We start from the raw sequence: 19634 nt of genomic DNA, 5'->3' as shown, positions 1-19634 counted from the left end.
AAGTTGACGAGTTTGTCACGAGTGTGCTTTGATGGCGCAGACTTGATTTGTCACTGGGGAGTCTCGCTCGGCGTCTCTGCGATGATGATCACGCTTCCTGTCAGGACGTCAGCGCCTGGCTGGCACGCAGCCCGCTTTCATCCGTCAGCGTTTGAAATTGTCGTCGCAGAAAAAAAAAAAAGCGTCTCGATGCCTTTTCTCCGTTTGGCCTCGGGAGCCCGCCGGAGGTCCACCACGCCATCTCTGAGACGACGTCCTGTCACGTGAGGGCCGGTCACCGACGCCTATGTGTCGGCATCGGATGCGTCACGTCATCCTGGTTGACTCCGACGGGGCCCGGGCTCCTCCGGGAATTGGCTCGGCACTCGGGGAACGTCAGCAAAAGACAAATGCTTAGTGGGAAGTGACAGGCTCAAACAGCGCTTTGAAAATCGGCAGCCGCTTGCTGAGTTAATGCAGGTTAATGCCGACGCTATACATCAAACAACATGTTGACACGTATACGCGCGTCATCCTTACACACTGGCTTAGCGTTAGCGCTCACAGGCGCCTTGAAACCTGTAGCTGTTTGCACACCTGTTCTTCTCCGATACGTTTTCACCATTGGGAAAGTGGATTTGTTCCTAACTTGCTTAGCTGCGCGCTGTCTGTCGAGTGAAATCAGAAATTGGTTCAAACAAGAGACAGGGGAGACGACTGAGTAGCTTTTCAGTTATCTTTGAAAACAACCCGGGGAGCGGCCAAAGCCAACGAGTCGAATATTGTGCTGATAATAGCTTCAGCGTGCAGAAAAAGATGACGACAATCTGGCGTCGGACTTCTGTCAAGTGCTTTTTGTTGCATTTGACAGACAGCCATCTGTATTACCCTCATCGTGATATTTCTATTTTTCTCTTGACAGTCCTGTGAGATGGTCATGCCGCTCCCGTTCCGACAATTCCTGACGCAGGAACGTGGCCTCGCAGGTAAAAAGAGAACCCATTGCAAATTTGAGCAGATGAAGGCAAGCACAAAAAAGCCCAACAAGGACAAGCAAGTGCTTTCCCACGTTGGCGACTACTCTGGCAATTGTCGGTGTCCTCATCTTGTCTTGCCGTCAAATGTTCTGTCACCCGATGGTGATAGTAACTTGGATGGTGCGAAACCATCCAAGAGTGCTTGCAACGGGAGTGAATGGTTTTTTTTGGGCAAAGAGCCAGGCCAAATATTTACTGTTTACAAAAACCCTGACACCAAAGCAACCTTTCCGACTTCAGCACTTGGCTGGATCCGGCCTTGAGAAAAGCTGGAGAAGAAGCCCGGACGGACGTCAGGTGGCTGCCACCAAGTGTCCCGCCGCACCGAGCGAGTCTGCGCTCACGTTTGACACTCGGATTGGTTTGGGCCAGGAGACTCTTCCTGGATCACGTCTTCGCGCCGCTGGTGGTCACCTTCGTCGGCCGCTCGCTCTCGGGCTTCCTGCCCTTGTTGTTGGCGGTCGTCGAAGGGGTCCTTCCCCTCCGCCGCCCGACGTCCAACCTCAGAGAACCACTGGCGGATTTGTTGCTCGCTCATGTCCGACTTGGCCGCCAAATCGTTCAGGTGCTCCTCGCTCACAACTGGCCGCTGGAGGAAGTAGGCTCTTAGGAAGGCCTTGCCGCTTTTGCCCTGCGAGGACAAACACACAATGGGCACAAGTTACTTGCTTTGCAAATATTTGCCTTAACTTGGCGTCAGCTCGGTCGCGACCGTCGTGGTTTCCGTCAATTTTGGACTTGGAATTTTGGCCAAAGGCCCATTGGAGATGGCTCAACACTACTCGGAGACACGGGCAAGACTTTGCTGCCCTTACGCACCTTGCCGGGCGTCTGTACGTCCTGTTTTCCAGCGTATGGCCGTCGTGTCCTCCTGGACCAACCTCGGAAACGCTTCCTGGACTTCCTCGGCGTCCTTGCGGTTCCATCCGGCGAGGCCTCGTCCACCTGCGGAACACAAACGGTAGGTAGCTCTGGCATTTGCTCACTGGCTCGATCTGGCGCTGGTTGTTTCCCGACCTTGCCGCCGTGGTAGTGGTCAAACCACTTGAGGTTGCTGTTCTTGGCAGCGTAGCGTGTGTCCCCGAACCAGTTGACCACGTAGTTACGAGGCAGGCCACAGTCCTGCGCCATCTTGTCATACTCTTGGGCTGTGGGCCAACGCGAGCGCACAAAAGCTTTCTTCAGAATGTCCAGCTGCGCCGGAGTTTTCTTCAGAACTCTCCGGCCAGCGGGGGGCATGGTTTCTTCGGCTTCACCAGCTTCTTTTCCGGTTTCTCCGGCTTCCCCCTTGCCCCCCTTGCGCCTGTCGCTGAACCAGGCATCCACCTCGCGACGTGTCAGTTTGGTCTGTGCCCGCAAGCGCGTGAGCTCGTCGTCGGACGGCGTGTCACATTTGTGGAAGCTGGACTCCAGGATAAGGAGCTGACCCGACGTCTTTTCCTTAAACTTCTGTGGTGTGAAGTCCGGGAAGGCGTGGCGTAGTTTGGTGCGGCGGTCCCTGGAGGCGCGGGGCGAGCCCTGGTCGGCTGTTGGCGGGGAGTCGCCCGTGTCGTCGCTGGAGTCTATGACGATGGCGGCGGCACCTTTGTCAGCGTCGGCGCCTTTGTCGGTGTCAGCGCCTTTGTCGGTGTCAGCGCCTTTGTCAGCACCTTCGTTGGCACCTTTGTCAGTGTTGGCGCCGACCCGGCCTGCCACGCTGTCGTGGCGCAGGTCCCTGGAGTTCCTCTGGTTGTATCGCGTGTCGCTGAACCACTTCTTGATGGCGCGCTTGGACAGCCCAGTGACCCGCATCAGGCGGGAAATCTCTGCGTCGGTAGCGAAGCGCCGCCGGCCGTAGCTGGCCTTCAGTTCTGCTAGCTGCTCTTTGGACTTTTTGGGTTTGAAGGCAGAGTCTAAAATGGTGGATGCCTTTTCCGCAGGGGGCTCAGCAGGGGTGGCTTCTGCACTTTTGGGTTGGGTGGCGGGAGCGACGGTGAGCGTAAGCGGGGCCACCGCAGGGAGTTTGGCGCCCTCGCCGCTGCCCACCTGTGCCAGGACCAGGCCCGGCTGGCCCACGATCTGACACGTCTGGAAGATGTTGGCGGCCATGTTGGCGGGGATGACCGTGATGGTTTGTGGGAGGCTTTGATGGAGCGTCTGGACGGTGCCGTTGGACTTATTCCGGCGCGCCTCCTCCACCTGCCGCGACAAGCATGTCTCATTGAGCGTCAAAGCTCTGGCTGCGCTTCCACCTCCAAATAAAGAGGTCAACTCTTTGTCTTGGAAAGACAGGATCAAATGAACGACCGTCAGTACATTGGACTTGATGCGCTTCAAATCTCGCCTGGCTCTCCAAATGATCTCGGTACGGGCGTGGCTCTGCTTTTTGCACAATAATTTGGGACTACGCGGGTGTGTTGCAAATTTGAAAAACTTTACATTCATGTCATGGGATTTTTACATGGAACCTTTCAACACATGCTTTTAAGCTTATTTGCTTTGCTTTTTTTTTTCTTAATACTACTTACAAAATTACTTATGATGCAAAAACAAATGTGTGTGCCTTTCTTCGTGTCTATTGTCTATAACAACAAAAAAGAACGTCTTGAAGCTACGATGAATGTGGCTCTCTCCAGGTTTTGCTGCGTTCATTTCAAGTTCGGAACCAATTAACTTTGTGAACGCGACTGCACCGCCTCTCTCGGCGAGCGCAATACAATGGTCATTGGTGGATCTGGACGGTTGACGGTGAGCACACTACAGACCTCTTCCGGGGTCCAGCTGACGCCATGTTTCAGCCTCTGGGCGGAGAACCATACTTTGACGTTCTCCTCGCCAAACTTGGTCTGCGATGCCAGCGCCGCAATCTCTGACGACGACGGGTAGGGAAACCTGTGCGCGGGTCAGCGAGTCAAAACATTGGAAGGATGCCGCCCGGCCCCGACCTACCTGTTGTAGGTGCCCAGCAGGAGGACATTGTTGTCCATGGCCACGTTGTAGGACGGGATACTGCTGATCGGAATAAGGAGCTGCCTCTGATTTTGCAACGCGGATAGGACCTGAGCCAGGGTCCCAGCAGGCAGGGTGCCGCCATTGACGTGGAGCACGCTGGGGCCGTTGACCACCAAATTCTGTGGCGGCAGCCCCGCCTGGATTTGCAGTGGTGCAAATACAGGAAGCAGCGAGGGCGCAGCGGTCACGGGGGCCATGGGGCCGGGCGACAGAGCGGGCGAATGGTTGTACTTGTCCATCTCATCGTCGCTCTCCACCTTGATGATGTGTTCGGTGGCCATTTTGTGTGAGGCGGTAAACTTCTTGGGCTCAGCTCGGCTCCTCATGATGGGTGTCTTGCTGAGGGCAATCCCTTTACAACGGGCGTCTTCATCCCACCCGTCATGAGGGCCGACGTCGTCTTCACGCCACACGTCTTCCTCCCTCTCCGGCGAGTGAGGCCCCGAGGCCGGTTCGTCGCCGTGCGTGGCCGCCGTCGTGTCTGTGAACTGGTCCTGGCCCGGGTGATGGTGCGCGTAGTGAGTCGCGAGTGCGTTGTAGCTGCGGTGGCAGAGAGAGAGAGAGAGAGAGAGAGACAACACAACCTTCCGATTATAGTGTCCCCATGGGCCAGAGCGGACCCACAGATGGGGCTCTTCTGGCCCACGGGCTGCACGTTTGACACCCTTGTTCTCCTCCGCAATTGACTTTACATGGTTTTGCATACTCAAGCCATGCGTGGGTGGAGCCTACCTCCTGGCGTGATAGTGGCACTCTACGCAGATGTACGACGTGTCAGCGACCAAGTCGGGGTGCTCCGAGTCAACGTGCTCAGCAAACAATTGGAGCGTTTTGTAGTCTTTGCAGTCATAGCCTCCCGACGACGGCTCCGAGACGCCGTCGTTCACGCACCGGTCCGCATCGTCCCCGTCTGAGTGCGGCGGCAGCATACATGGCGTGCTGGATTTCCTACGGCTCGCCATGACAACTTCTTGCCCAAGAGCTGCTTCACTTGTGAGCGCCTTGCTGTGGCATCATCACATCCAATGCAGGGCTCAGGGGTTCTGGTCAGGGTTCCATCACCGGATTTTGTTTGACTTCCCAAATTCAATCAAACCAATCAGCTTCATGGACCGACTTCATTCGGGTACACCGGAAGGTGAGTGGAAACCATCCCTACAAGTCGAGCCGAAACGAACCCAACTTCTGGTCGTTCGTGCCAGTCTCAAACAAATTGGGTTTAGCGAGCTGCGTTAAAGTTTGCACTTGCTGTGTGTTTGTGCGCGCTCGTGCGCGTTTGCGTCAGCAGCTGATAAGCTAGTAGCCTCGGCTAGTTAGCTCGCGGTTAGCCAAGTGTGCATCTCCGCTTGGGCGTCAGTCTCGCTGTCTCACTCTTCCGCTCACCAACGACATGTAGTCCATCAAAGCGAACCAGGCGGAACCGCGAGTGAGCCGCCGAGCGGCTGCGGCCCCGACTCTCTTGTTTTGGGTTGATTTGGCAACGGCGACAGTTAGTGGCAAAAAGACGCTTTGGGTGGTGAAGCCAATGTGATCGCGTACATTTTGAATGGCAGCAACGACAGAGGCTCACGTCCGCCTTGGCCGATGCCGAGTAAAATCTGAAAACTGACGCTCGGCTTTGCTCAATTGTAAGGCCTGTTTTTATGCGTGGGTATGTTGGTGGTTCTGGTCAAATGTATCAAACGTGCTTTGTTTTTTCTTCAAAAGCGTTCACTAGGAAAGATCAGTACCATTTGTTAGCTTTTGTTTTGAAGGCGAGCATCGAGGCGGAACTGTGATCGGCCTGACTGATGCTGACTATGACTCTATCGAGCTGGGTGCGTGCGAGTACGTCACGCGCAAGTCAGTTGTTAAAATTGTGCTCCATTAATGGAGTAATAAGGTACCTAAATAATGAGGACTAAAATGTTTGTGTGCAAAAATAAGGCAGAATGCAAAAAATACTCAGAGTTACTAGTATTAATGAATGTCGACAGCACATTTTTATGTCGTTTTCGGTTTTTGGACTCAAATGTTTTTTAGCATCAGCCACAATGTTGTCATTTAAATTGTTTTTTGGTTGAACACAATAAGCTGTAGACTAAGTGTAGACTTATTCGACTAAAATAAAAGTGTCAACTTTTTTGTAACACGTAAACGTCCTTGGCTGAGTCATTACGTCCATGCGGTAGAGAACTTGAGCAGATTACGTTCAAGTAGCATCCGTGATGCGCGGGCTCCCTCTAGTGCATGTACGTGGAACAAGCAACTGAATTCCTGTTCCAAAATCACCGTTGGCCTCACTTTTTTGTGGTTTAAATTATTTTGTTGTTGCTGCTGCTTCACTATGGTGTATTTTCAATATGAGTTCATTGATATTAAATTGAACTTTTTCGATTATTTCTTCAGCTACACTTTGTATAAATGCAACTTTTTGATGAACAATCGTGCTCCTGTGTTTTAGGGGGGAATTGGGGGGTTAGATCACCAACTGATTCCCGAGCGCGGCACCCCTGCTGCTCACTGCTCCCCTCTCCCCCAGGGGATGGATCAAAATCACATGGGGATGGGTTAAATGCAGAGGACAAATTTCACCACACCCAGATGTGTGTGACGATCATTGGGACTTTAATCTTTTTAATCTTTTAGTCATGTGAATTCCATTCTTTGCGTCCAAACGTCCTCAATTCTTTTGCTTTTAGACCCCGTTTTGCAAAGCACATTGAGCTACCTTGTATATGAAATATGCTATAGGAAATCAAGCGTCCTTGCCTTGCTGCGATTTGGAAAGTCAAGTCTAAAAGGTGGGATTGGACCAAGATGCAAGGAAATCCCTACCAATATGTTCAGGAGTGCAATTCTCTTTTTCACAGACACACAACCGAAGCTTGTTATTTGTCCCAACTTTTCTTGAGCCATAAAATCAGGTAAAAACCAGCAGCGTAAGATTCAACCATTTGAAAGGAAAAGCATTGTGCCAGCCCTGCATGAGCGGATGAGAAGATCGTGGTGTCATAAAAGAGGTTGAAGGCGTTCGCTCGTTTTGCGCTGACAATCCTCTTCCACGGGCGAAACCTTGTGGGCAGCACCTGCGGAACGAGACGATTGAGACGTCTGTGATTAAGAAACCGACAATTGGGTAAGCGGGCGTTTCCGTGGCAACCCACCGCCTCTGAACTTCCTGTACAAGACCCATCCCATGATGGCGACCAAGATGACGAGCGGAATCACCAACCCGACGCCGATGGCGATTTTCACATCAGCCACAGGTTCGCCCAAAATCTTGCCATCTGGACCACAGAAATCACAAAGTCAGCAAAAAACGTTCGGTGCTGCTCGAGGATGCCAAGATGTCTGCTCGTCTCACGGCTAACTGCTGCTAGCGACAGAGCCCAAACATTTCACCCAAAATCCTGTACAAGAAATGCCACGCCGCCTCGGAAAGCAGAAGACGTCATGGCCGAGAGCCGCGCTGGACTCGGCAATCTATTGGGCCAGTTAACAGCTGACGGAATAAACCCATTTGCTAGCCAAACATGCTGACACAGATCGGGTTCAACAAGTGCCCGTTCATCAACTCTCTGTATGGTTATGCCAGAATTTGGAGTCGCCGCCTCACCCCAAAGCTTTTCGTCATGAAGTCCAGACGCCGGATGTCGGAGGACGCAGGTGAATTTGGCGGTGTCGCTCTGAAGGACTTCCACGCTGTCTCGCCTCTGAAAGCTGCCGTCTCCGTTGGGTCGCACGCCCAGCGATGCCAAGCCGTCCTCTCGGGTGAGCTTGCGGCCGTTACGCCGGATCTCCAGGATGACGTCCTTGCGCGGGAAGCCGCTGGCCAGGCAGGTCAGCAGCAACGTACTGGCTGCACGCGTCGGCCTGGCAAAGAGTTCGAGGGAGGGCGGCGCTGCGCACGCGTGCACGGGCCTCGTCAGCAACTTTCCATCCTTTAGCCCCTCTACGCAAGCGCGACCGCCACCAGAGCCTGAAATAGAGCGGGTGGGCGGGCTTGCCGGCCTGTGTACATACGCGCGGCCTCCGTTTGGTTGCGCTGGTACTGCAGGAAGCGATCCATCCAGCTGATGCACTCCTTGTCCAGGTAGGCCCGTGTGTAGACCTTGAGGAGACGCACGTCGTCCCACTTCCTTTTGGTCTCCACCGCCATGGGGGCCGTGGCCACCCACTTGGCACGCTCGTAGTCGAAGGACAGGAAGTCCAGGCCATCGTAGCTGTATGTGTCCACGCCGCCACCGAAAGTTAATATGCCGTTGGGATCCAGGTTGCCCCGGCAACCGTGCAACCACTGGAGGACATGCACATCTGTGGATCGTAAAAAAAAAAAAGCACAGGGGTGTCCAAGTCCCATCTTTACAAGCCCGATCCGGCCTGTTTTGAAGGTATCCTTTGTTCAAACCGTGAGGATGCTTATCAGGTCATTTTAAATGAGCTGCTTGTTTGAATCAAGTTGGGTTAGGGTTATGTCTCTCGAGGACTCCACCCACACCTTGACTGCGGGCCAATGAAAAGCTGCGAGTGGCCGAAGTCCTACCTGTGCGGTTGTGTCCCATGCGATTAAGCAAGATGTCCACGTTGACCTTGAACCACTGCTGTTTGCTCTTCCTGGACTGGGTGCCCTGCTCCCAGTAGGCGGAGTCCAACTTCTCGGCCATCCAAGGCTGCTTGGGGACCTTCTTCATGGTGCTGCTGTCGTAGTAGTCGATCACGTGACTGTCCAGCACGCCCATGGCCGTGAAGTAGTGCGAGCCATCACTGCCGGATGGCAGTGACGTGCCCTCCGACAGCCCCGTGTAGAGGTACGTCAGAGTGTGAGTTTCTGGGGGAGGAGGAGGGGGGCGGGGCATGTAACCACAATTGTGACGCGCTGCCTTTCACATGGGCACTTTCCATCAAACCTGTCCTGCAACACGGGAACATACCTGGGCGCACTAACACGCATACGCACTCATATAACCTGTCTTGTCTCTAACACGCACACGCATGAACTTCACAAACACCCAGGTGTTATTTTTGTTTCTTTTTCAAACATCTCTTTCCATACCGTTACACACACACACACACACACACACACACACACACACACACACACACACACATATAAAGACGATATCAGCGCACTTTGGACTTTGCGCTTACTTACTTTCGCTTTGAGTTGAGTCGGCGGTCAAATGTTTTTTTGCTTTTTTTTTTTTTTTTTAAAGAAAAACTTACCTGCGTTTGCGACGATTGGCGAGCCGTAAACCAAATACGAGATGAAGACGGGGATGAACATCTTCACATTTGACCAAAGTGTTAAGAAAGTCAAACGCCAACTTGGATCAAACACCCTGTCTTCTGTCTGTCTGAACAGGCTCGCTCTCGTGCGCGCGCTCGCTCTTGCGCGCGCTCTCTCTCTCTCTCTCTCTCTCTCTCTCTCTCTCTCTCTCTCTCTCTCTCTCTCTCTCTCTCTCTCTCTCTCTCTCTCTCTCTCACGGTGCGTTTATGTTGCTCGTAAATAGAACAAACACGGTTTGCTTTTTGTTTTGTGGATTTTTACACATTGCATTGCATTTTCAGCTCCACTTTCAGCTCAGCAGCCATTTATTCTATCATCACAGTCGCACTCAAGTTGCACTTAACTCCACACTTGCTCTGTCTGTCTGACTGTCTGTCCGTCCGTCGGTTGTGGCTGTAGCTCTCACGCGCGCTCGCTTTAAGACTTAGAAGTGCCACCTTTCCGTTGTCACCGGAACGCGCCAGCATCCATGGCAACGTCTCCTAGCTTCCATGTGAGCTAGAGCCTCGTCTTGTGACGTTTGATTCACAGTTTTTCTTATCCCCCCCCCCAAAGCAGAGATGAGTCGAACTCCGGATGCACGAGCGAGGTAACATTTGTTCATCGTTGGCTTGGCTTGTGTTTGAACGACAAGGCTATTTAGCCAAGCTAGTTAGCCGCGTGTCGCTAACGTGTTTTGTCTTTGGCTTCATTTGAACGTCAGCAAATAAGTAGAAACGTCCCCTTGTATCGATCCCAATTGATGGATGAATGATTGCGAACCCAAATAGAATTTTAGCAGACATTTTAGGAGCTATGTCCACAATTTGAACTAGACTATAGTTGCTATTTGTGTTGTAGGCGTATAGACAACAATAGGCAAGACGAGCGTACCTTTTGTCAATCTCCCGGACGACCATTTAATTATTCTGTAGCTACAGCGTAAAGAGAGATGACTTGTCGCAAGTCATATGATGAAATGGGCTCCTTTCCTTGTGTTGGCTCACGTATGGCAGCATTAGGTGACAATGGTGGGACACGTTGATGTTTGTTCAGGGACAACCAGACCAAGAGGATCCAGGAGAACATCAGCAATGTGGAGAAGCACTTTGATGAGATGTGTCAAATGTTTGCCGCCTATGGCCGCAAAGCCGCCAGGCTGCGCGACAAGGCTGACGTCCTGGTGCGAGAGGTGGCCGACTACGCTGACACCGAGACCCCTAGTCTCAAGAAAGGCATGAAGCGGTATGCCGAACACCTGGCCAAGATTCAAGACTATCGGCAAGCCCAGGTGTGTGTGTGTGTGGGGGGGGGGGGGGGGGGGGGTGATGGATGGATGGCAGACAAATACGATGTGGCATACCTGCATTTTTTCAGGTAGAGCGGCTGGAGGCCAAAGTGATCGAGCCGCTGAAAGGTTACGGCGCAGTCGTGCGGCGAAAACGGGTGAGCTAGCATAGCGTTAGTGTTAGCGTGACCAAGGGCTATGGGGATGACAGCGGCTTTTCAGGAGGACGTGAAGGCGGTCCAGAACGCCAGGACTCGGGAGTCCAAACAGATGGTGCAACTGGAGCGCACTCGCCAACGGAACCCGTCCGACCGACAAGTCATCGTATCCTTCAGCTTGACCTCTTTGATGTGTTCAGGCAGCCTGCTCCTAACTCAGTTCTGGATCCAATCCATTTCCCCAAAGAACGGCATCGCGTGTTTATTCACTGACCCGTGCGGCCGTAGCTCCCTCGCGTTTCCCGGTTTGCCTCGCAACATCTCGTAACGTTGGGGCGATTGTTGCTTCCTCTTTCCTTGACTCCGCTCGCGTCCAGTCTCAGGTGGGTTCCCCGACGCGTGTTGGTCCGGCGGCGTACGGGGGGAGGAGGATGTCAATGATGAAGCTGCCTCTCCCGCTGTGCGTCAGGCCGAGAGTGAATTGCAGCGAGCCACCATGGATGCGGCGCGCACCACGCGTCAGCTGGAGGAGACCATCGATGACTTTGAGAAGCAGAAGATTCGAGACATCAAGGTGGGAGGCGGCCGGGTCGGAGCTGCCGCCATCCTGGCTAGCGTGACTCCTTTTCTGCCCGCCAGAGAATCCTGTGCGACTTTGCCGCCGTGGAGATGTGCTTCCACGCCAAAGCCTTGGAGCTCTACACACAGGCCTATCAGAGCATCAGTGGCGTAGACGAGGACGACGACTTGGAGGTACGTTGGCCTTCATGCTCGCGTAGCTTCCTTACGCTGGCAGACGGTACAGAGATGTCTTGGCAGAGGACGGGGTGCTTCTTTGGCGTGGCAGCCGTTAACAGTGTCAGCCCTGGCGACGCTTTTTCTCCATTGCTAAGTCGGCCACGTTTTTCGTTTCGACATTCCTGACCGACAGCATGAGCCCTTATCCGCGAGTCTCCACCCAATCTGAAGCGTTAAAACCTTGCTTTCTTTCAGGCTGTTCTTTGAGCCATTTGGAATTTTGAATGGAGACCTTTAGCCAATTTCAACAATTGTTTGAGCTGAGTGTTTGCACCCAGTTTCTCTGCAAATGAGCGTTTGTAGTCATTTCTGTCACTGACTGTATGTGCATGCGTGCCCGCGTGCGTGGGGTCAGGTGTTTAGGAGCTCGCTACACCCGCCCGACTACTCGGAGCGCTTGGATGTGGTGCGCGCCAACTCTCTGGACGGGACCGCCTCCTCTTTCCTGACGTCGGCGGCCGCCTTCCAGGTAGTACATAAGCCCGCTTTGCTGCTCTGTGCTGCAATGTGGTTTTAATTGGATTGGTCGACGAAGCAACAGAGAGTCTCCGGGCGGCAGGGTGAGGACGAGGAGGACGAGGACGAATCTGAAGAGGAGGATGACTCCGATGAGGAAACACGATGACGCTAGCGCACGTTGACATCTGCGCATCCGTGCCAATTATGAAACATCATTGCTGTTTGAGTGAGAGCGCTTCTCTGACAACTTTTCTTGTTTCCATTTGAATCTGTCATGGAACGAAATGCACTACCAGATGGATTGTCACGCTAGGAAACATAAACAAACTGACTCGAACAGCTGTGAGTGTGTGTGTCAATCAAGGCCCATCAGATTGTATGTGTGTATATTATTTGGGCTTTTGTAAGTAGAGCATCTTTTGCGCAACCTTTGATGATATTCGATAGTCCTTGTTGCGTCTTAAGAACCTTTCGGAGTCTTAAGCAATTTTATGATGCATCTCTTGCCCAGGGTTATTAGAGAAGAGTTATTTGAATTCTGGGTGACCTGTCCTGGTTCAAGAAAAGCAAGCATTAGAACACATTGACCTCAGTGCTGCGAGCACAAAGGCAGCTTTCATCTTTATTGCCGAATCGCTCCTTGAGACGTTGACGTGGGAGGCAAGTTTGTAGGGAAACCAGATAAACTTCATGAAGCAAAGTTGTTTTGCCGAGAGCCGAGAAAGTTAACATCAGGGTGATCGAGCGCACGTGTGTCGTCACGTGACCAACACAACCGGAAGTCGGTGTAGTTACGTTCCGCCCTGGCTACGTCACGCAAATGGCGGCGAAGAAGAAACGGGACGGGCCCCCGCGGCCACCGGGCGCCCGGGACAAGAGCCTGAGGGCGGCTGTCGAGCGGCAATTTTCGGCGGCGGCCGAGCGCGTTGTACGGCTGTTGCAGGAGCGGCCCAGCCGAGATGAGCGTCAGCTCAGGCGAATGGTCATGGGGGCCGTCTCCGCCGCCGTCGAGCGAATCTTCAGCGAGTATCGAGCAGCGGGAGCCGCAGCAGGTCAGCGTCTTTGGTGCATTGTATTGGAGCTTCTAAATGATATCTATAATTTATCCGGAGAATATGTCAAGCTCCTCTTTAGCCCCGGGAAAGAGACAAACCAAACTAAAACCTTGTGCACTGCTTGAGTCTTAGGAAAACGATCGAACTTGATTTTTTGTCTCAGAATGGACCCATGTTCTTTCCGATCGGCTGACAAGTTTCACATTCAAAATGTCCACCACTCATGGGGGCGAAAACCCCAAAGAGTTAAGTTGACATGGCCTCCCAGAACTCAAAAGTTGCAAATGTAACATCAGCCATTCCACCGGTAGAATGGTGTGCGTCGGTCGTCCATTGGGAATTCGTTGCTAGGGGGGTTGATGGTGGCGATGCTAATCGCGGGTGCCCTTCCTGACAGAGTCTGAGCCCTCCACCCTGTCACATGACCTCCCTTCTGGGTCCCCCACCTACGACGGTCCAGGAGACAATGACGGCCCAAGAGACGGCAACGGCGAGTTGCACCTCTGCCGAGTGTCTAACGGCACAAGCAGCCTTCTGGCGAAGCGAATGGACCGAGACGCCCAGGAGGCGGAACCAGCGGCGAGGGGACAGCCGAAACTCGGGACGGAGGGAAAGTTGGAACCCGCAACAAGGGGAAAGCCTTCCTCCCGCACGGAACACAACCCTCAAACACAGGTGGGACTCAACAATGACAAGGTCAATTGCAATTCATTTGGGTTGACACTCATAATGATGGCAACCATGGCTATGATGCTGCCCCTGCAAATAGTTAAGCATCATCCGTCGCTTGTTGTTGCTGATCATCAGAACGTAAACGGGTGTGATTGTCAAAAATGTTACGTAGCCATTCACTCCACTTGATGCATGATTTTTTATTTTTTGCCAGATTAAGCTGGCTGCTTTCAACTTGCTGGTTATTCGTGCATGCGTGACTTTCTCCCACCTCTGCTCCCCAGAAGACCCTCAGCACAGATAAGCACGTTGCCACGGCCCCGACAGGACTGCGCCAGGACCGCATAGACGACACCAAAGCCCTTGAACCAGGAGACCGCTCTCACCAGGAGGGCGACTGCAGGTTGGGGGGCCACCTACATGAACAGATTCAAGATGGGGTTCGACACCGGTTTGAAGAGTTTGTTCAAGAGTACTCTGATGAGCGCGGGCCAGAGTGCGTCCGCACCCTCCGGAAAGCCGAGGGGTCCAGTGGAGGTCTGCCAGACGCTGGTCTGAGTCAAAGCGGCGGCGCTGAGCGAATTCAGGAAATCCCCAAAGAGCACACGGAGGACCGTGTTCCTGGCTGCGGGTCCAAACGCCTCCGTTCCTTCCGGGAACGAAGGGTCCCCAAGAGCGCGCTGCCGGCTTTGTCGTGCGGCCAGTGCGGCAAGAACTTTACCCGTAAGAGCGCTCTAGATCGCCATGCCAGGGCGCACGTGGGCGACAGGCCTTTCATCTGCGAGTTTTGCGGGAAGACCTTCACAGACAAGGCGGTGCTGAAGCGGCACCTGAAGCGGCACACAGGCGGCAGGCCGCGCGTCCACGGCTGTGATGAGTGCGGCAAGAAATTCATTATGAGCCAGCACCTGCTCGTGCACAAGAGGATTCACAATGACGAGAGGCCGTACGCCTGCCGGGTGTGCGGCAAGACCTTCCGGCAGGCGGGGAACCTGGCTGCGCATGCCAAGATACACACAGGCGAGAAGGCTTTTGTCTGCGGCCTGTGCGGGAAGCGCTTCCGCCAGAAGATCTCGCTGGAGACGCACGAGCGCTTCCATCGGAAGGACAAGGTCTTTGAATGCCACGTCTGCGGCAGGAGCTTTGTGCAGAAAGTGGACCTCAAGAGGCACATGCTGACGCACTCGGGCGAAAAGCCGCACGCCTGCCGCATGTGCGACAAACGCTACCAGGAGAAACGCTCGCTGGAGGCGCACATGAAGGTGCACGCCGCCACTGACGCGCGCCAATGCTTGCTGCAGCTCTGACTCGGGGGGACCGCTTGCTTCTTTTCCTTTGTGACTCCACTCTAAAGAGTTGAGTTTATTTGGTGGCCAACTTTGGCTCATTTTTCTGGGAACGTATGTATGTGTAATGACAATTATAGCCGGCAGGCGGCAGCATTGGGTCTTTTTTGTATCAAAGTAAGCAGACCTCTGGAAATTCCACCGGCACAAGCAGTCGCTGATGAGTGTTTGTCACCATAAATCTACTACAAAACAGAAAAGATGGTGGGCATTAAAATTACAAGTAGAAGTGCTGATGCACAAGGATGCACACACAATAACCAAAACTGCTAAATACCGAGCAAATAGTTTGTAAAGAATGTCAGATGTCCAAATGTTACATTGGTGGTACACTTTTACATGACTAAACAAAATGTCATTTTATTGTTGCTGTTGGACTGTGCAAATGTTTGCCACTAACTTTGTATTTATTGGTTTATTTTCCAATTTAGACATGTCTTCAAAATATTTTAAATGCATATTTATTTATTTAGACAGGACAGAACCAGTTTGATGAACACTAAAGATGTAGACATATATACAAACATCCCAGTGTAAAACCAGTCGGAATTAGCCGGAGTTAAATTTCATCCGTTGTCCTTGTGACATAGAACATAGACAGGACAGACAGACAAATAGACATTAGACATTACATTAACTCAGCCTGACAGAGCAGACATACAGATAGATTGACTAGTACATTATAGGGAGATAAAAAATAAAATAAAAACATAGTATAAAAGTTTATATCCACACTGTGGAAAAACTATTCTAACCGTCCTAGCAGACTATTTACTAAAAGTGATTACAAGTTTGTGAGCTTTTTAGCCACTGTTTTAGTCGCCTTTTAAAAACATAAAAAGAGTGGATCTCTCTACTTGAGGCAGGGAGTAGATTCCAGTATTGACAGCCATATATGGAGAGTACGCTCTTACCAAAAGTCGTTCTTCTATATTCAATTTCACAATCACCCCTGGGTGTTGACCTGGTACTGTCTACGCGGTCTTTTTTTATGGATGAATTCCATAAGAGAAGGAGCCAGGCCATTTAAACACTTATATATTAAGCATGCATTTTTGAAGTTCCTAAAGTTTTCAAAACTGAGATGATACTTTTCCAGAATGTTACAGTGGTGATAAGAGTTCGGTTTTTTGTCTAGTATTGTGATAGCCCTTTTAAAAAACCTGTTCAATCGATCTGATGATTGTCACGTTTGCAAAAGACCAATTTGTAAAACAATATTCCATGTGCGAGAAGATCATACAGATATGGTTTTGCTGCTTCTGTTAGATAGGGTCGAATGTGTTTGGAGTTACGTAAATTGAACTGAATAGTGTTAGTTACTTTTTTGATCTGTTTCTTAAAGGTTAGATTGGAGTCCAAGATGAAACCGACATACTTGAAGTGTGGCACAATTCTACTCCCTTGGAGAAAACACCAGACCTCTCAATGGTCGTTGGTCTTTTGCTGAACAACATGAACACTGTTTTCTTTACCGTATTTTTCGCACCAAAAGGTGCACTGGATTATAAGGCGCACCCTCATTGAATTTTTTATTTTAGAAATTATTTCATATACAGGGCGCACCGGATTAAAAGGCGCATAAAATAGAAGCTATACTGCAACAAACTGAGGTTGACTAGGGTTGCGGTATGCATCCACTAGCCAATAACCAATGAGCCCTCTGTAAACAATCGCGTTTCCCAAACTATCTCCTATAAAATGTTCGGAACTGACTCAGGTTCGTTCAACACATTGGTACTGCTTACCTATGTTTCCCTTCCATATCGATCCGTAAATTTACTCGAAACATTAACGGAGCAGCCTATTTTGAAATGAAATAGCATCGTGCCTATAGCAGCTATCATTATAGCATTAGCCACCCGCAAACTCCCATGAGCCTCAGCAAAGTGTTGTGGCAGCCCCCTGTAAACAATCGCGTTTCTCAAATGATCTCCTATAAAATGATCGGAATCGACTAAAGTTCGATCAAACACATCGGTACTGCTTACCTATGTTTCCCTTCCACATCGATCTGTAAATTTACTCGAAACAGTAACGGAGGAGCCTATTTTGAGATGAAATAGCCTCATGCGTATAGCAGCTATCATTATAGCATTAGCCACCCGCAAACTCCCATGAGCCTCAGCTCGCAGACTCCCATGAGCCTCAGCAAAGTGTCGTGGCAGCCCCCTGTAAACAATCACGTTTCTCAAACTCTCTCCCATAAAAGTGATCGGAACCGACTAAAGACTGATTTAACACATTGGTGCTGCTTATTTATGATTCCGTTGGATATTGATCCGTAAACTTCCTCGAAAACATTAACGGAACAGCCTTTTTTTTAAATGAAATAGCCTCGCGGGTACAAAAACTATTCAGTGACACCCCTGACCACGTTTGCCGAAATGCTGGGAAGCGATGCGACCTTGTAATTTACTAGTCGTACTAAAACGTACTGAAATATTTTGGCAGAGCGCTGTGTACAACCAGTATGGATCAACAAATTCATCAATTCATCCATATATAAGGCCCTCTGCATTATAAGGCGCACTGTGTTTTTTTGAGTGAATTTTAAGTGCGCCTAATAGTGTGGAAAATACGGTACATTGAGCATGAGGCAGGCACTGTCGAGCCAGTCATGTACCCTTTCAAGTGCACTAGTTAGACTGTCAGAGACTCGTTTAGTAGTCCTGCCGTGGACAGTGATGACCGCATCGTCGGCATACATTTGAACATTGCTATCAGGGCACACATCAGGTAGATCATTAATATACCGTATTTTTCGGACTAAAAGGGTTGGAATTGGGGGTTTAGATCACCAAATGATTCCCGAGCGCGGCACCGTTGCTGCTCACTGCTCCCCTCTCCCCCAGGGGATGGATCAAAATCACACGGGGATGGGTTAAATGCAGAGGACAAATTTCACCACACCCAGATGTGTGTGTGACGATCATTGGGACTTTAACTTTTAAAAGTCGCTCCGGAATACAAGTCGCATCAGCCGTAAAATGCACAATATAGAGGAAAAAAACATATATAAGTCGCTCCGGAGTTTAAGTCACATTCTGGGGGAAATGTATTTGACAAAATCCAAAACCAGACATGAACCAGCAACAACAGGCTAACGATACGGTATGCTAACGTGACATAAACTCAAACGAGAAGCCGAGAACGGGCCTGATGTAACATTAACAGTGTAAAGTGAAAAAGGGGGGGTTCCTTTTTCTTAACCAAATAAATGGTGTGCAGCAGTGACTTTTCCGCTGTCTGCGTGGTGGAGAAAAGTAGGACGATGCGTGGTTCCTTTTTCAGCTGAAAACACAGCGTATTTATTTAACAAACACACTGGCGCTAAACGCAACAACTTCTCCGTCAGTCAATCCCATACAACAATCCGCATGTCCGTTGTCACAGGACTTTCTTCCCCGGTAGCATCAATGTAGTGACGTCATTACCGTATATAACAACAAAAAGGTGAACAGAATTGGTACCTTAATACACACAGTGAGTCTAAGGGCGGACATAAACAATAATACTTAACAAACAGTTATTCAAATAACTATAACATAAATAACACCTTTGTGGGGCGAGTTTGATGGGTGATGAGTCGTTGGGGTGGGGCGAGTTCGCAGTAGAGTTTGATTCCATGGGAGTGGGTGCTGGTATGGACGATTCGGTGTGTGTGTGGGGGCTGCCGTCTTCCATCCTGTCTTTCGGCCTTGGGGATCATCTTTGGCCGAGTCCTTGGCTGTCTCCTTCTGGCACCAGCTGGTTTTATCTCCAAGTGACCTTCCTGTAAACATTCTGCTCCATTCCTACACTGTCGCACCTCATCCATTCGTCATTCTTTCAATTTTGTCATTTATGTGAGCTTTTGGCTGTCACATCATTAATCTATTACTGTTCCCTGACTATGCAAAGTTAGTTCTTCTGATACTCCATGTCTTTGCTCACATCATTATATTCTTAGTTTAATCATGCTTCCCACCATATCTTATCTTTGTTAGGCAAAACATTTCCCTCTGTGCAGAGCGTTCAGTAGTAATCGAAAAGCTGGCGTCTCGCATTAGGCGACATATGACGTTTAATCAAAACACAAGATATAATCAAGTACTGTACGGTCAAGACGACTCTGGCCGTGTCCATGATTTAGAGAACAAACATCAGGCATGCATTACACAGTTCCTTAAGGGTCATTAAGCTATTTAAGCAACATATCAAAAGACATTTATTTTGCAGTGCACAGAAATACATATTGAATCGTGAAGTTGTAGCAACCTCTGTTATTATCTTATATCAAAGAATGTCTAGTTATGTCTGCTTTATTGGTTGACTCCATGAATATACTTGTCTGCTTATATACCGTATTTTCCGCCCTAAAAGGCGCACCGGGTTATAAGGCGCACCTTCAATGAACGGCCCATTTTAAAACTTTGTCCATATATAAGGCGCACCGGCTTATAAGGCGCATAAAATAGAAGCTATACTGCATCAAACTGAGGTTGACTAGGGTTGCGGTATGCATCCACTAGCCAATAACCAACGAGCCCTCTGTAAACAATCGCGTTTCTCAAACGATCTCCTATAAAATGATCAGAACTGACTAAAGTTCGATCTAACG

General features: G+C 50.6%; 4 protein-coding genes across 7 annotated transcripts; 2 read left to right on the top strand and 2 right to left on the bottom strand.

Moving 5' to 3' along the window:
* Positions 1-691: 691 nt before the first annotated feature.
* On the bottom strand, positions 692-5587 carry LOC119130152 (zinc fingers and homeoboxes protein 1-like). Its single transcript, XM_037263834.1, has 6 exons — positions 4740-5587; positions 3945-4547; positions 3761-3887; positions 2034-3194; positions 1836-1961; positions 692-1647 (listed from the first exon to the last, which is right to left on the bottom strand). Exons 1-6 carry the CDS (start codon positions 4967-4969, stop codon positions 1357-1359), a joined length of 2538 nt encoding a protein of 845 aa, XP_037119729.1. The 5' UTR covers positions 4970-5587; the 3' UTR covers positions 692-1356.
* A 1287-nt stretch (positions 5588-6874) lies between these two features.
* On the bottom strand, positions 6875-9857 carry LOC119130295 (major histocompatibility complex class I-related gene protein-like). Of its 2 annotated transcripts, none has more exons than XM_037264090.1 (6): positions 9620-9857; positions 8533-8817; positions 8013-8303; positions 7606-7890; positions 7154-7276; positions 6875-7075 (listed from the first exon to the last, which is right to left on the bottom strand). In XM_037264090.1, exons 1-6 carry the CDS (start codon positions 9741-9743, stop codon positions 6999-7001), a joined length of 1185 nt encoding a protein of 394 aa, XP_037119985.1. In that variant the 5' UTR covers positions 9744-9857; the 3' UTR covers positions 6875-6998. The 2 variants fall into 2 exon arrangements, with proteins under 2 accessions (XP_037119985.1, XP_037119986.1); XM_037264091.1 differs by lacking the exon at positions 9620-9857 and adding an exon at positions 9213-9394.
* On the top strand, positions 9725-12278 carry cibar1 (CBY1 interacting BAR domain containing 1). Of its 2 annotated transcripts, none has more exons than XM_037264178.1 (9): positions 9725-9865; positions 10312-10546; positions 10633-10701; positions 10766-10867; positions 11079-11084; positions 11171-11275; positions 11341-11454; positions 11855-11968; positions 12041-12278. In XM_037264178.1, exons 1-9 carry the CDS (start codon positions 9837-9839, stop codon positions 12122-12124), a joined length of 858 nt encoding a protein of 285 aa, XP_037120073.1. In that variant the 5' UTR covers positions 9725-9836; the 3' UTR covers positions 12125-12278. The 2 variants fall into 2 exon arrangements, with proteins under 2 accessions (XP_037120073.1, XP_037120072.1); XM_037264177.1 differs by having other exon boundaries at positions 12035-12278.
* Positions 12279-12589: 311 nt separating this feature from the next.
* On the top strand, positions 12590-15394 carry LOC119130240 (zinc finger protein 260-like). 2 transcript variants are annotated; one of them, XM_037264006.1, is made up of 3 exons: positions 12590-13010; positions 13411-13688; positions 13973-15394. In XM_037264006.1, exons 1-3 carry the CDS (start codon positions 12779-12781, stop codon positions 14990-14992), a joined length of 1530 nt encoding a protein of 509 aa, XP_037119901.1. In that variant the 5' UTR covers positions 12590-12778; the 3' UTR covers positions 14993-15394. The 2 variants fall into 2 exon arrangements, with proteins under 2 accessions (XP_037119901.1, XP_037119900.1); XM_037264005.1 differs by having other exon boundaries at positions 12597-13010; positions 13970-15394.
* Positions 15395-19634: the final 4240 nt, after the last annotated feature.

This window comes from Syngnathus acus, chromosome 11, assembly GCF_901709675.1.
Source record: "Syngnathus acus chromosome 11, fSynAcu1.2, whole genome shotgun sequence".
Taxonomy (NCBI): domain Eukaryota; kingdom Metazoa; phylum Chordata; class Actinopteri; order Syngnathiformes; family Syngnathidae; genus Syngnathus; species Syngnathus acus.
The sequence above is the reverse complement of the archived record's forward strand: the minus strand, read 5'-3'. Positions and strand labels throughout refer to the sequence as shown.